The 16,498-nt window shown below is 32.4% G+C and overlaps 1 protein-coding gene and 1 long non-coding RNA gene across 2 annotated transcripts; both read right to left on the minus strand.

The window, feature by feature from the left end:
• Positions 1-629: 629 nt before the first annotated feature.
• On the minus strand, positions 630-6,473 carry LOC105761166 (ABC transporter C family member 3). Its single transcript, XM_052624266.1, has 10 exons — positions 3,836-6,473; positions 3,636-3,722; positions 2,889-3,533; positions 2,608-2,772; positions 2,154-2,448; positions 1,846-2,060; positions 1,458-1,763; positions 1,316-1,379; positions 995-1,234; positions 630-905 (listed from the first exon to the last, which is right to left on the minus strand). Exons 1-10 carry the CDS (start codon positions 6,203-6,205, stop codon positions 799-801), a joined length of 4,494 nt encoding a protein of 1,497 aa, XP_052480226.1. The 5' UTR covers positions 6,206-6,473; the 3' UTR covers positions 630-798.
• A 6,863-nt stretch (positions 6,474-13,336) lies between these two features.
• Positions 13,337-14,193, minus strand: LOC105801629 (uncharacterized). Its single transcript, XR_001136019.2, has 2 exons — positions 13,925-14,193; positions 13,337-13,635 (listed from the first exon to the last, which is right to left on the minus strand). It is a non-coding gene; the product is annotated as an uncharacterized LOC105801629 (long non-coding RNA).
• Between the last annotated feature and the right edge of the window lie 2,305 nt (positions 14,194-16,498).

Here is a 16,498-nt window from a genome sequence, read left to right on the forward strand (position 1 = left end):
TGAAGGATCGGGTAAAATTCAATTGTTTAAAAAATTTAAGCTATAATAAGTTGAGTGAACGGTTATGCCATTTAAAATACCATGTTATATTTTAATTTAATGTCAAATCATTTAAATAAATTCATCTCATAAAATTTAACAATTTTTTGTCAATTATTATAAAAATTGTCATTTTACTATTTTTCTAATGTATAAGACTCTTTTACCCTTGGACTAAGAAGGTTGGAAAAGTTTATTAGCAGTTTATTGAACTTAAAGTTAGACATTCCCAATTTATTCAGATTTGGATGCAAATATGTTAAATTTTTCTAAGTTTCTCCTTAAAATTTATATTTCATTAGGGGCAAAATTAGAGCAGGGCAAGGGCCTCGGCCCCTCAAGCTGTTTTAAAATTTTTAAAATTTTAAATTAGAAAAGATAAAATTATACTTTAGGCCTTTAAAAATATATAAAAATTTTATTTAATTTTTAAAGAATTATAAAAATATAGACTATTAAAATAACGAAATTACATTTTTACTATCGTAAAAATTACAATTTAATTTTGACCATCCTAACAAAATTTTCTATTATCTCCCCTTATGTTTATATACATGTGTATAATACAAGTATGGAACACATACGAAAAGTTTTAGCAACATAAAACATAACAATTGGACCACAAAAAAAGGGAAAAATCGTTGGGAGCCAAAGAAAATGGCACAAAACATGAAAAACATCCACAATTACAAGTTAAAAACATTACTAATTATTAACACTAGTAAATTTTCATCATCGTCTAATTCAATCCAGTTTATATCAAAAGCCAGAATTTGATCTCACAGTGTACTCTGCTACAAGCTGTGCAAATGATGAAGACTTGTTTTCCAGCAAACTTGATGGACTATCATATTCTTCTATTACTCCTGCAAAAACAAATGTTTTTTTTTTCCATTCAAATGAAATGAACTTCCAAGAATCCATCTTAATGAGCAGAGCATACTGTACTACTAACCATGACTTAGAAGCAGAACCATGTCGCTATCAAGAACCGAAGTTATTCGGTGAGCGATTGTTATGACCGTACAATCAGAGAAGTGCTCCCTTAACGTCGTCTGTATTAGGTTATCGGTGGCTGTATCCACCGATGCGGTAGCTTCGTCGAGCACTAAGATCTTACTTTTCTTCAATAGAACACGGCCAAGGCACACCAACTGCCTTTGCCCCATGCTCCAATTCTCTCCATTCTCACTAACTGCACAACAATAATCAAACTAAGTACAATTTATGCAAAAGAAGACAAACTCATGTGTGTTATAAGATAGAAGGATCGAACCTGAAGAATCGAGCCGGCCGGCCTTGTTTCGAACTCCATCCCCAAGTTGGCATTTATCCAATGCCTTTAAAACACAATATTGATTGATGTTAGACTTCAATTGCCGATCATAACAGACAGTGTTTAACTAAAATGAACCTACCTCCCAAATCTGTTCATCTGTGTATTCTTCAAGAGGGTCCAGGTTGCTTCGTATAGTCCCTTCAAACATGGTAGGCTCTTGAGGGATGATGCTGAGTCGTGAACGCAAATCATGCAACCCGATCGATGAGATGTTTACACCATCGATTATGATCTGCCCTGCTGCAGGTTCAACGATCCGGAAAAGTGTTTGTATGAGAGTTGATTTACCACTGCCTGTTCTCCCTACGATACCGGTTTTCAACCCTCCAGGAAATGTGCAGGTCAGACCTCGCAACACGAGTGGCATGTGCGGGGCATATCGTACCTACATCGAGACCATCATTGTTTATTTAATACGGCCAATCCATTAGAAAAAAAATCATAGAACACCACAACACTGCCCTTACCTGCAAATCACGAATATGAACTTCTCCGTGGTACGGCCAACAATGGTCTGGGCGATTCGTTTCCACCACAAGGGCAGGCTCACTAGGAATACTACAGTACTGAAGTATTCTCTCAACAGATATAATTTTATTCTCCATATTGCAAAGATTCCACACCACCCAAGCTTGCAACATATTTAGATTGAGTCCATACGTCACAGCTAACCCGGCAATAGCTAAACAAAAGAAAAATGCATACAGTCATTCTCCCAGAACATTTGTTATCTAGTAGTCAATAAAGCTGCCAATATGAATCTGCATTTACTTACCAGGATCGATAATTCCTTCCGGTATAGAGATTAAAAAGAATAAAGAGAAGGCAAAAGTAACAGAAGACAGTAAGTCCAGGCGGAAGCACAGCCATTCCATTGCACCGGCAACATGGAATTTTGGACGAGAATACGAGTCAGTCAGCACCATGTTTGTGTCTTGGAACCTTTTCTCTTGATCAAAGCTCCTTATAGTTGTTGCTCCTAAAATTGTTTCAGCAAAATTCTGTATTACTGGAGCTTTGCATACTCCAACCAGCCGCGAAAGTTCTCGTGCAGAAGATATGTAATATTGCTGCGAGATTACAAGTTTATGAGCATTCCTTTGTTCAGCAATAAGGCAATGATTAAATGAGTTTTACAAAGTAGAAAATTTGAGATTTTAGATATGTTGCTGCATTGTAAGAAGTTCATGATTTCATGCATTGCTTAGCCACAATTCAGCAAGAGTTACCTGATACCAAATGCAGGTAGCAATCACTGGAATAAAAATGACAAAGATCTGCCAAGCAACTTGAGACATGACTGCAATGATTCCAAGTAGCTGGATAACTGAGAAAGCAAATGAGGCAACTTGATACGGGATGTTCATATCTACTGCACTTTGATCTGTAGAAGCCTATAAGAGGCAGCAAAAAAATTTACAATACTTCAAAAACAAGGGGAAAAATGCCAACAAACATGAAGATAAATTGAATCTTTCGTATCCATACAGGAAAAACATTAGATGCTTACTCTGTTGAGGATTCTTCCACTCGGTGTAGAATCGAAGAAAGACATAGGAGCTCGGAAAATGCAAAGATGCATCTTTTTAAAGAGAAGAGTGGCTGTTTTATATCCAGCTATACGAACAACAATGGATCTGGCAAAGACACAAATGGCACTTGCAATGGCCAAAGCCAAATAGACCATGATTAGTGTCAAGCTCCCAACAGGAGGCTTTATGTCTGCCGACACCGGTGATCCCCAAGCCATCCAATAGTTGCTGCCTATTTGAAAAATCTGAAAGAGAATCTGAGCAAGCAGTATTAAAGGCACAAGAGCTCCTCCATATGCTGTTGTGATGTACTTCCAGTAGACCGAAAGCCCGACTTGTCCTTTCTCTCGTTCTTCTTCTTGAACAAGCTGTCCTTTTGGTCCGACATCATCTACTTTAAAGCTCTGCTTATCTTGGTTTTCTTGTTTCTGCACTTTCCCATTACTAGTACCTATATCACTTTCTCCTTCGCTGGTAGTTTGTTCAGAAACCGAACTTGCTTCAACAGTATCAAGGGCCGACAAAGCTTTCTTATGTGCACCCACAAGTTCCATAAAATCAGTACCTGAATTGAGAATATCATTATACTTTCCAGCTTGAACAATCCTCCCATCTTTCATCACCTAACAAATATGTAAATACAAGTTGCATCCAGTTAGTAAATTATTTCTTGAATCTTAGACATATGATGAAAATCACTGAAAATAAAGTAAATAATAGCTTACCAAAATTAAATCAGCAGCTGGTAAAAACTCAACTTGATGAGTGACATAAATCACTGTTTTTGATCTCAAATTGTTTAGTAAAACCTCCTACCATTCAAAAGAGTAAACAAGATACTCAGAGCTCATACATAACTATTTCAACTAAATTAACTATAGCGACTCTTAAAATGCATGCCATGTGATCATTAAGAAGACATTACCTTAAATAAATGAGATCCGGTATGAGCATCCACTGCGCTGAAAGGATCATCAAACAGATAGATATCGGCATCTTGGTATAAAGCACGAGCAATCTGTATTCTTTGCTTTTGTCCACCACTCAGATTGATTCCCCTCTCGCCTATAACCGTCTGATCACCGAAAGAGAGAATTTCAAGATCCTTCTTGAGGGTACAAGCTTCAAGCACTTTGTCATACTTGTCTCTGTCCATTTCCTTACCGAACAATATGTTGTCTACAATCTTGCCACTTTGTATCCAAGGTGACTGGGCAACATAGGCTGTTGTACCACACAACTTAAGCGTTCCTGATATCTTTGGTAACTCTCCCAAAAGACAGGAAAGTAAACTTGACTTGCCAGAGCCGACCGTACCGCAAACAGCAACACTCATGCCATGGGAAACTTTCAAGTTTATATCTTTTAGTGTTGCAGTAGGGGATGACGTATCCCAAGAGAAGTTCCCATCAGCAATCTCGATCGCTGTATTGGAACTACCACTGGGTAGCTTCTCTATAGCATCAGGCTGCAAGTCATCAAGCCGGAGGAAGGCAGCAATTCGATCAAGTGACACCTTTGTTTGAACCATCATTGAGATTGTGTCAGGAAGGTTGTAGATTGGCTCCTGAAGAATCCTGAATGTTGCGAGTGCAGATAGGATCTTCCCTGACTCAAGTGGGACTCCTAAGAACATACAAGCACCAAAAGTGGCAACAGACACAAAGGATGGTGCAACCCAGAAAACGAAAGCAGTCATGGCATTTGTATAAACGAATCGTTTTAACCATCCTTCCTCGACGCTCCTGAGCCCGACAATCCTGGAGAGGAACTTCATTTCCCACCCCTGCAGTTTAAGAATCCTCATATTCCTCAAAATTTCAGATGTTGCCTTCATCCTTGTATCTTTTGATTCCATTAACTTATCCTGAAACTTCTCCAGCATTTTCCCCAAAGGAATATTCGCCAACATAACAAGTACAGTAGCAACGAAAGCGGCAATGGATGCAAGCCCTAGGGTCTTATACAAGATCAACAAGGCCAAAGCAACTTGCAAAACTACCATCCATGGATCATGCATGTACCAACTAAAGTCACCCACCCTTTCTGCATCAACAGTCATGAAATTGATGATCTCCCCACTGGTATGGCTGCGCTTCGACTGGCACGAAAGGGTTAACCCCTTGTTATATATCACTGCTACCAATACAGCCCTCTGCCTAAGTCCAACTTGTTGCAACTTAAAGAACCAGCGCCTCTGAGACAAGCACTCCACTAGCTTGGCAACAAAGAAAGCAGCAACTAGAAGATAGCCCTCAGCCTTAAATTCCCTTTGCCCATTCAGATACTGAACGAAAGTGTCGATGAGGAATGGGCCAACATATGAAGCCACCGTGTACGTAAATGCAAACAAAGCTGTCCAAAGAATATCTTTCCAAGCTGAAAAGAACAGTACCTTCACCAGCTTAAGTGAGGTAACACCATTCCCCTCACTATCAGCTGATTCAAGCCTGTTTTTAAATTTTGGAAAAGCCCCAATAACACTATCATGGCTATCTAGCTGAGGAACATCCTCAAGGTCTAATGGTTTCTTATTGCCAGCAGCAATGAGAGGCCCCATCCAAGAAAATGTAAGAATGCTGAAAATACCAGCATTTGAATATGGGGTTACAGTATCACCCCCTTTTTCCTTACTCAACTCTACACCATTACTAACACTAGAATCTCCATTTAGAAGGGGTTCCTCAAGGAGGGTATCTTCACCCTCATTTCTTACAAAGAACCCAACAATACATAGAAACAAACCAGTAACAACAGACAAGACATCAGATACTAAATACTGGGTTGGGAAAGAAACATGTTTTTTGAAGAGAACAATGTCTATAACAAGACAATAACATGAAATTGAAAAGTAAAAACCCCACCAAATTCTCAACACAACAGGGAACCTCTTTTGTTCACCAGGATTGGAGAATTGACATTGCAAGCAAACACATGTTGCACATGCACCCCAAGCAAGTGCTTTCAATGCATAATCAATAAGACTCACCAACTTATCCTCAGACCAACCATTTGTATACCAATAAAAATAACTTAACAAACACAAGACAACATTGGAAACTGAAACAACAAAACAACAAGCTAATGTTTGCTTATACCATAAAATCTGTCGTTCCTTTGAACCTTCCCTACTAACTTTTTTAATCCTGCTCACCATCCACAAGATTAACAATAAAAGCAACAGAATTAAGTGTAATGAAGCAGAAAACCCATGAAGAAAAATGGGTTTTAGTAGAAAATCAAAACTAGTAGCTGAACTCATAAGTAAAGATGATTGTGAAGCAAAAAGTTCCATCTTTTTTGGAGCTTTGGCTGAAGAAAAAACTTGGGTTTTGTGTGTTTGGATACAAGTTTTGATTGGTTTCAAGTGTTTGAAGGCTTCTGGCTTTGTGTTTATATACAAATGAGACTAAAAAAGAAAGACCAAGAAAAATACTTGGAGAAGAGAAATGCGTGGAGAGCAAGATTGGAAGCGGAGAGAGCAGAAGGGAAAGGCACTGAACCTCAGAAAAAGACGTAAAGAAGGAAGTTGGAGACTGGAGTGGCCTTCGGGGAAAGACGTGATTTTTGACTCTGAAAATATAAAATAGAGCATCAATTATCAAAGTCTGTTTTTAACTTTATTGTCAGTTTTCCACAAATAACAAAATACTAATTATCAGGAACTACGGACAGAACGAAGGACTTAATTTCAACTAATATTCCTAAATTATTGCTAAAATTTTAAATTGATCCACATACCTCAAATAGTTACTGGGTTCTCAGATTATCACAATAAGATTCTTTTGCCTGTGTAGTTATCAAATTGTAAAAACCTATGTAACTATAGATTGAATAGCTTACATTTAATGTGTTTTTAAAAAGAAAATCAATAAATTTTAAGAGAATTACTTTTTCTAAGACGTAGATTCAAGTGTTTATAGTTTGGACTTTGGAGATGAATTTGAAATGCAAGTCATAGTTTGAGGACTGAATTGAACATTTTTCAACGATGGTTTATGCAGCTGAGTCACATTCACATTATATGCCATTTGGTGGAGGGTGATCAAAGAAGAGAGAAGGCCAAAAACATGGTCGTCAGCAACTCAGCACACCATGCAATGCAAACTTTGGGGATTCTGTAGTCAGAAACTTGTCTTCCAGGGAGTAAACACATGAATAAAGAAATTTTCCATTATCTTCCCCTAGTGGTCCCAATGTCTGGGTCACCATCTATCCATCTTTTGTAAAATTCAAATTGGTGGATTTTTTGTTCTTGTAGGTTGAATTGTCCATACTCTCAATCTATTCTTCAAAATTCAGATCTGTACATGTGAAAATATAGGATCTCACGGACAATGTCTAAAAAGAAAAGAGTTATAAATTATTTAGGAGAATAATATCCTATTACTTATAAAAAACAATATTTTAATAAAAATATATCTAAAAAATAATATTTTAATCTAAAAAAGGGTGACCCAAAGTATCAGGCCGCACTACTCTTCCTATTTTTTTACATTTTTTTAATTTAAGGTGATTGTGGTATAATTTTAAATTTTATATCTTTATTTTATGAAAATTAGAAGTTAGTCCATTTCTTTTAACTTATCATAATTTAATCTAAGTTTTCGATTTTAACTATTATTTTAATTTACCATAATTTGGCCTTTGTAAGTTTTCGAATTTAAAAGTTAATCAAATTTGAAAACCTACAAAGATTAAATTATAATAAATTAAAATAAATGGATTTATTTCTAATTTCTATAAAATAGAGGTATGAAATTCAAAATAATACCACAACCATCCCAAATTAAAAAAAAAAAAGGGTAAAAGTCAATAAGAAAAATGGGTATCTGGCGTCACCCTTTTTAGATTAAAGTATTGCTTTTAATTTATTATTTTATTTATTTTATTAAAATATTATATTTTATAGGTGATGCCATCGACAAGTTGACAAACACCTAATTTTATTGTAGAAAACATATCATTCTCGTAAATAATCTATAACATGTCACAATATCATTTTTTTTGTATTATCTAAGTAAAACCCTTAATACTAACTTATACATATTTTATCCTGGTTCATGTTCGGTTAATTCTTAATTATTTTTAATTAAATTATAAAGTAAATATTAAAATATAGTTAAGTTTTTGCACTATTTGTATATTTGTAATTTAATCTTTATACTTTTATTTTAGAAATTTAATCCTCTATTTTTAAATTTTAAAATTTTAAATTCAATTATTAACGTGATTAAAATCTTGTATTAAAATTGACGATTTTACTATATACTGCAAAAAGAAAAAGAAAAGAGGAAGTTAATTCACGTGTGAACCAAGGAAAATCTTAATTCACGTGTGAACCAAGGAAAATCCAAAGGACCTTTCTTTTATATGGATTAATATATAATTAATGACATAATTTATTAATTTTAACGTATGGGATTTATGTAATAATCTTAAAAGATTACTTGCCTTTCATGGCATTTTATCATGAAAAAAAAAAATATATATATATATATATGAAGGTATAAATTTTAAAATGAACATGTCAATTTAATTAAACACTAAGTTTTAAAAAAAAATGTCAAAAATTTGGAGAGAACGAAGCTTAATTAACTTTCATTAGACCTATTTATGGGCTGGGAAGCTCACCTGATCCGATAGGCCTGACATGACTAGATTCGGACTTAGATGAAGATTTTTATATCTCAAGCTAACCTGATTTGACATTTAATTTAAATAAAAAATATATAAATATTAATATAAAATATTTTATAAATTTGCCAACAGTAAAATAAAAAAATCTGGAACCTAGTGGAGGCTTGACCCTAACCAACCCATTAATAGTTCTAAACTCTCATTTCTATTGACCCTGAATAAAAATTTGTTTTTTTTAAAAAGGTACAATAACGAATTTAGCCCTCAATGTTTGTATTTTCTGTCAATTCAACTCTTACTTCTTTTTATTTTAACTAAATTTGAGCATTAAACGTTTAAAAAGAGTTAAATTACTTTTTTTTAAAATTATGTTGACTAAAACATTAATTTTTTAATGAAATTGACACGACAACCCGCGTGTCAATCCACGTGAACAATCTGACATGACAATAGTTATCTTATATACCACGTCAACAAATAATTTAAAATTATGAAAAAAATTCAAAAGAAAATCTCAACTCAAAAAAATTATAAAATTTTCATAAAAATTAAAAAAGAAGAAGCATGAAATGCACTTTGACTGCTACAGGAGTTGCTGTATTTAAAATTTTAATTTTTTAATTCATATTTTTATTAAAAAATTTAATTTAACTCTTTTTAAAAAAATTAATAATTAAATTTAACTCTTTTTAAAAGATTAAGAGCTAAATTTAATTAAAAAATTATATTAACAAAAAAAACTATAAACGTTAATAATTAAAACTTGGACTCAGAAAATATCAAGTTGTAGTTTCCTATTTTCCACGCTGCCAAGCAAAACTATGACTAGCTGTTAAATAAAATCTCCTTGTCAACAAATTTTGCAGTTGATGAAACCAAAGATGCTACTGCGGACTGCCGGCTCCAACCACCAAAGCAAACTTGGAATAGTTGAAATTGTTCAATTCACTAAACTATCCCCCAATTTATCTTGAGATTTTAAATTGGTCCTACATTTCAAAAATGTTTTAACCTAATCTTCAAAATACTAGTATTATATTAGTTAGGTCTTTTCGCCGGTTTAACCATCAATATCGGTCCATATTTGATGTATTTTAAAAAATAACATTAAAATTTTAGAGGGCTTTTTTTTTTAAAACACGTCATACCAAAGATGATGTTAAACATATGTTTATAATTTGACCAAGCAATGACGAAGCTAGAAATACTTTCCTGAGGGAGGGCTGGGTTTGAATTATAAATTGTTGAGAGAGCTAAAATGTAAATTTATCACTATATAAACATAAAATTTTACAATATCTTGAGAAATTAAACTATAAACAATTCAATTTTAAATTTTAGAAGGGTCATAAAATTTTACAATTAAATTAATTTAAAATTTTATTATTTTTAAAGGAAATAAAAGAGCAATTTTTCACTTTGGAGGGACCATGGCCCTGCTTGTCCTCCTCTAATGTTGCCCTTGCAACCCATGCTGATAAGCTAAATTGGCATAAGGACGTAATTGATGTAATACTAATATTTTAAGGACTCAACTATAATATTTTAAAACTTAAAAACATTTAGCGCAGTCAACCTTGGTTGAAAAGCATCTTTGCTTTGGGATCAACGAAAGAAGGATATATTAGTAGTTTAATTGATCCAATTTTCAGTTTCCAACAATTATTTGAAAAATGGAAGTCCCTGCAAATGCTAAAATGCAAATAAATCGGGGGACAAAGAAATAAAAATAAAAATATGGAGATACAATGTTGAGATTCGATTCTGAACCAAGCCTTGGATTCACAAATGACTTCTTTTTTTTTGATTTTATTAATATACAACCAAGCAAATTTCCAATTTTCCATTAGGGAATTATTGGTAAAAATACTATATCGGTCCCTGTACCATAATGAAGAATGCATTTAGTTTTTATACTTTTAAAAATAAACATAAAGATCCTTGTAGGTAGATAAATTAACAAGATCATATTTTTGGTAATAGTTGATAAAAAGTTTTTAATTTTATGAGATTAACTCAATTAAATGATACAACATAAGTTCAATATATGAGGTGGCATATTCATTTACTCGATTGTAGCTGTATGTATTTAATCGATGAATAAGATATGAAATCGGGGAATATGCATTGGTCGGGGGAGTGTTGTGAAATTAGGTTGGGGATTAGATTCTTGGTTATAACCATTACTTAAGGGATGTGTATTTTGGATGGGTTAACTATTTTAAACAAACGAAGATATGAGAGAGTGTTGATTCATACGGATAGCATGGAAATGATTAAAGTCATTGAAGATGGGCAATCAACGGATGCAAATTCAGCCTTGGTTAGAAGAACCAAACATATATTAAAATATGGAAGATTGTGGTTTCTCAAGTATGCTCCCAGGAAGAATAATCAAGTTGCCGATGGGATTGCCAAATTGATTTCTGATAATAAGGAAGGTGTCCAAATTTTTTAGGAGATTCCTAAGGAGATTTTACAATACTTAGGTTTAGATAAAGCAAATGGCTTCTTTTATTTTTAATAGTTTGATGTAAACACTTTAAGTTTGTTACATTCAAAATAAAAAGAAAAAGGACAGGATAAATGTAATAGTCAGAATTAAGGTACAAAAGATAAAAGTGAACAACTCAGTCATATCTTACATGAATACCACATCATTTAATTAATTCCACCTCATAAAACTAACTGTTTTTTTCCCTTCAATTGTTATAGAAATGATCATTTTGCATGTATTTCTAACGTAAGAGAATATTTTACTTGTAGAAACTAAAAATGCATTCCATGCTATAGTACAAAGACCTCTACAGAACCATATTAGTTGGATGAAAAAGAATAAGGTACGAGAATAAGACCAAATCATTCTTCCTTCTAACAATTTTTTTGGCTTCCCCACCACCAAATGGTATATACATATGCATGTACTCAAGCTTTCCTCCATTAAAACCTCCAATAGAGCTGCTCTCAGCCAAAACACTTCACCTTTTCCCCAACAAGAAGGATCCCTTTATATGGCCATGCATTAAATGAGAACATTGGACTTTGAAGGGATGCCATAGCCATTGATCACACAGTTAAGGGTGAGTATTTGATCAAGTCGAGTCTAATCGAGTAAAAAAAATTTAAATTAGTCGAGTTGACAAATCCTATTTTAGCAACCAAACTCAATTTGAAATTTTTTTCGAATCGAATCGAGTCAAAAAATTTCGAGTCAAATCGAGTCGAGTTAACGAATTCTATTATTTATACTTAATGTTGCGTTTAGATGGACTGGTTATTTAACTAGTAGATAAATTACAAGATTATTTAACTATATGAACAATATAATGATTTTGCCTTTTAACTTAATGAGTAAACATTTATCAAAACAACGTAGTTTTGCCTTTTAACTTAATTATTTTAAATTTTAACTTTTTTAAAAAATAAACATTTATCAAAACACGTAGTTTTTTCTTTTCTTATTCGTATTTTCGGTAACTCGAATTGTGTAATTTATATTCGAGTTAAATCGAAAAACTTAATTTTTTTATAAGAGTTAATTCAAATAACTTGATTAACTCAAATAACTCGAACTATTTAATTCAAAATTTAAATTTTTTATCGAATTTTTCGAATCGAATCGAATTTTGCTCACCCCTACACACAATTCTCAATATTTTGTCTGATGTTCAAAGGAACAGGTGGGTGTAGCCTTGAGGTTTCTTTCACTATTGATCTCCAGAATTTCAGTTCATGGATCCTTGCTTTAGTTACTTAGCCATTTTCATTACATGATCGTTTTTCACTATTTCAGACATGGCCCAGTGTAATGTTGCTGCATCATGTCTCACTTTCTGTTTTAAAGTAGGGGTGAGTATTCAATCGAATCGAGTAAAAATTTTTTAAATTAATTGAGTTGACAAGTTCTATTTTAGCATCCTAACTCGATTTAAATTTTTTTCGAATCGAGACGAATCGAATCGAGTGAAATTATTCAAGTTAAATTAAAAATTAAACATGTCAAATTAAAATCTTATTACAGTATAACTAATTCAATGTTAGAGCACATAAAATTGAAACAATAAATATTTGAAAAAAATTCAAAGCAAAATAATAATAAAATACTTTAGTATGATAAATTTGAATAATTAATTAACTTATTTAGATCCCAAATTATTATTCTAGAAAATTTTAATTTTAACTTTCTTTATATATTTTATATATATTTATTTTTGAAATTTTATAAATATTTAAAAATTTGAAAATTATTTTAAATTTTTTGTAATTTTGTTGAGAGAGATCAATTTGCTCATTTTCAAGCTTGACAGGGACCAAAAATATTTATACCAATCATTATTCGAATTATTCATGTAATTCAAATTGTAAAATTTAATTGATTTGATATTGAAACTCAAATAATTTGAATAACTTGATCCGATTAACTTGAGATTCAATTTTTTTGATTTTTAAATTTTACTCACCCTATTCGAAAAATGTCATTAAACTTCACGTTTGGAGATCAATTAATCATATAATAATATGTCAAGGTTGTGATTAATTTCAGATTTGATTTTAATTTCATAATATTTTATAATGTTATTAATTAGTTTAAACTCATAATATTATTAACTATTTTATTAAAATGTCGAGGCAATTATTTTAAAAAATATCCTTAAGCATTTGATTATCGTATAAAAACTTTAATTTGATTGAAGTTTCATTTATTTTAACAAGGCTCGAATAGAGGGGAAAAATGTGAATGTACTTGAATAGTCCCTCTATTATAAGAATTTAATCAAATTCGACCTTCTATTATGAAATGAATTAATTTAGTCCATGTATTATTAAAATAATTAAATAAGATTAATGTACAAGCCCAATTTTAGCCCGGGCCCATACCAACAAAACCAATACCAACCCATTACACCACAACCCCAATCAAACCCAACACCCAAGGCCCAACAAACCCAAACGCAGAAACCAAAGTCAAACTAGGGTTTCAGCTTTTCTGAAACCCTAGCTCCTGGCCGCCGCACTCCTGTCGCATCACCAGCAGCTTCGGCCACCGCCGGATGTCCCATTGCCCCACTTGTGCCCATCAGCCACCTGCAAGAAGAAAACAAGCAAAGGACAACAATAGCAGTAGCAATCGGCTATCAAAGCCGAAGAAAAATGTAACTTTCTTCTTCTTTTGATTTTTGTAAAAAAAACACACACACACACACACACACACACATTAGCAGAAAGAAATAAAAAAAAAAAAGCAAGAAAAACATTCAAGGTGATATATTTTTCTTTTCAATTTTATAGATCTATTTCCTCTTTTTCTTTCCTTCGTTTTTTTACTCATATATGTAAACAAAAGTAGTAAATAAAAGGGGGAAGAAAGACATACCGGAGACGCCCTGTGACCGCACTGTCGGAGGGTGGTTCTCTGTCGCCTTACACGGACCGAGAGAGGGCGCAGGGATCTTTCCCTTTGGCCTTCGGTCTATGAAGGCTCGGCCTTCTTTCAGCTTTTGAAATGGGGTTCAAAAACCATTTTTATCACTCTGACCACCGCCCACGGCGGAGACAGGGTGCTGGTGGCCGGCGGCGTTGCCGGATGGGGAAGGAATGGAGAGAACAAAGAGAGAGTTCTCTTTTTCTGAAAAATGGAGTGGGGAGATTGGTTTTTTTTTCTTTTTTTGACATTTATACAGGCTACAATACGGCGCCGTTTTGGGCTTGAGCATTGAGGACCAAAACGACGCCGTTTTACCTAAAAACCGAAAACCCGACCCGTTCCAGCAAAGGGATCCGCGTGTTTTTCACCTGAGGGGCTATTTTCACAATAGATCCCTTCGCCTTTGCATTTTGTACCAATATGGTCCTTTGTTTTATTTGATTTTGGCCTCCAAGTTTTGGCTTTTGTTTCAATATGGTCCAGAGACCATGCGCACGGCCTTACCAGAACGGCACCGTTTGATCAATGTGGGAATATTACCTTTTGGTCGCCCTCCTTTCGCGCGTTTCAAGTTAACCCTTTTCTTTGTTTCCATTTCTGATTTTGGCCCATAGACTTTGTTTAATTTCAAATTAGTCCCCCATTTGTTATTTTAATTAATTGTTTTATTATTGTTATTACTTTCATACAATATCATTAATATAACTATTTTTATTTTTATTATTATTACCATGTGCTCATGCATATCTTTTGATTCTAAGCCTTACTATATACATGTACATACTTATATACTCTTCATATTTTATAACTTATATATCTATATATCTATACCCATATCCTATCTCCATAAATATATATACCTATACATTTTTTTATGCTTTTAAAATATACATTTTCTTGTAGATGTTTTCTATGTTTTATGTAGGGGTGAGCAAAATTCGATTCGACTCGAAAAAATCGAAAAAAAATTCGTCGAGTTAATCGAGTTATTCGAATCAACTTGAATTTTTTTTTTCAAATTTCGAGTTCGAATCGAGTTGAGTTTTCGAATTCGAATAACTCGAATAATTCGAATAATTCGAATATCCAACTATAATATTTTACAGTTTTACCCTAAACTCTCAAACTTTTTTACTTTTCCCTCAAAACTTTTACTCCTTCTCACTTTTCCCCCAAAACTTTTACTCCCTCCTCCCAACCCCCAATCTACCCAAAATCCATTTTCCACCAAAATTTTACTCTTCCATTCATTTTTTTTTCAAAATTTTACTCTCAAAAACCCTCAAAACCTTTTATTTTCTTCCAAAATTTTTACTCCCTCCCACTTTTCCCCTAAAACTTTTATTTTCTTCCCATCCCACCTCCCATCTACCCCAAACCCTCCCCCCTCCAATTTTTTTAATATTTTCCTCCAAAATTTTACTCCCCTATTTACTTTCCCTCAAACTTTTATTCCCCAAAACTTTTATTTTCCCCTAAACTTTTACTTCTCACCCTTTACTCTCAAATAAAAATCAAAATTATCCAAAAAATCACTAAACATAAATAGTAATAATTTTATTTATATATACTATTTATATTATTAAATTAAATTTCACATTTTATATTATTTATATTATTGAATTGTTTAGTCATATTGAATATTTATATTAAAATTGAATTCTTAATTATGCCATAAAATATTCGTGTTAAAATTTTATATTGGTATCAATTTCAAATTTTATTTTAAAATAAATTTTATTAAAAAATCATATTTTTATATTTAATATATTTTAATTCCAAAATACATAGTGACAAGAATCCGAAGATAATTGAAACAACTAAGCAAACAAATAAGCTAACCAAGATATAAAAAATTAATAAATAAATTATGAGGTGATGAAAGTTAATAAAAATTTGATTAAGGTGGACAAATTTTATTACGATGGGTGACAATGGTTACAAGGACCCAAAATTATTTTTTAAAATTTAACTCGAACAAATATATTTGATTCGATTCGATTCGAATTCCATCTCACTCGACTCGATTCGAGAAAACTTCAAATAAATTTAGGATGATAAAATGAGATTCGAAAACTCGATTAATTCGAAAATTTTCGATTCGATTCGATTCGATTCGATCGAATGCTCACCCCTAGTTTTATGACTCATGTATGTTTATATTTTTATATTAGATATTTTTACAACATATATATGTTTACATATGCACATTTACATATATCTATATACGCACTTATTTTTTTATAAATACATGTATATAAAAATGTACTTTTGTGTACCTTTTATAATTTATATATATATATATATATATATATATATATATGTATGCATATTTCTATGCACGTATATGTATGCATTTGCTTACTTACTTTTTGTTTTATAAAATATTTTAAAAATACACATATATGTATATTTTTACATTTCTATGATTTTGTGTATATATATATATATATATCTTTTACATTTTCATAATTTTATTCATTTTCTTTATTTATTTCTTTATTCGTATTCACGTTATTAAGA

The sequence above is a fragment of the Gossypium raimondii genome, chromosome 11, assembly GCF_025698545.1.
Source record: "Gossypium raimondii isolate GPD5lz chromosome 11, ASM2569854v1, whole genome shotgun sequence".
Taxonomy (NCBI): Eukaryota; Viridiplantae; Streptophyta; class Magnoliopsida; order Malvales; family Malvaceae; genus Gossypium; species Gossypium raimondii.

What these genes read in the sequence shown, in the direction of transcription:
- LOC105761166 (XM_052624266.1), bottom strand. Translation starts at nt 6,205, where the DNA reads ATGGAACTTTTTGCTTCACAATCATCTTTACTTATGAGTTCAGCTACT. An exon ending in CAGCTGCTGATTTAATTTTG is followed by an intron (nt 3,534 to 3,635) that starts GTAAGCTATTAT and finishes CATATTTGTTAG; the next exon opens with GTGATGAAAGATGGGAGGAT. An exon ending in CAGATGAACAGATTTGGGAG is followed by an intron (nt 1,380 to 1,457) that starts GTAGGTTCATTT and finishes TGTGTTTTAAAG; the next exon opens with GCATTGGATAAATGCCAACT.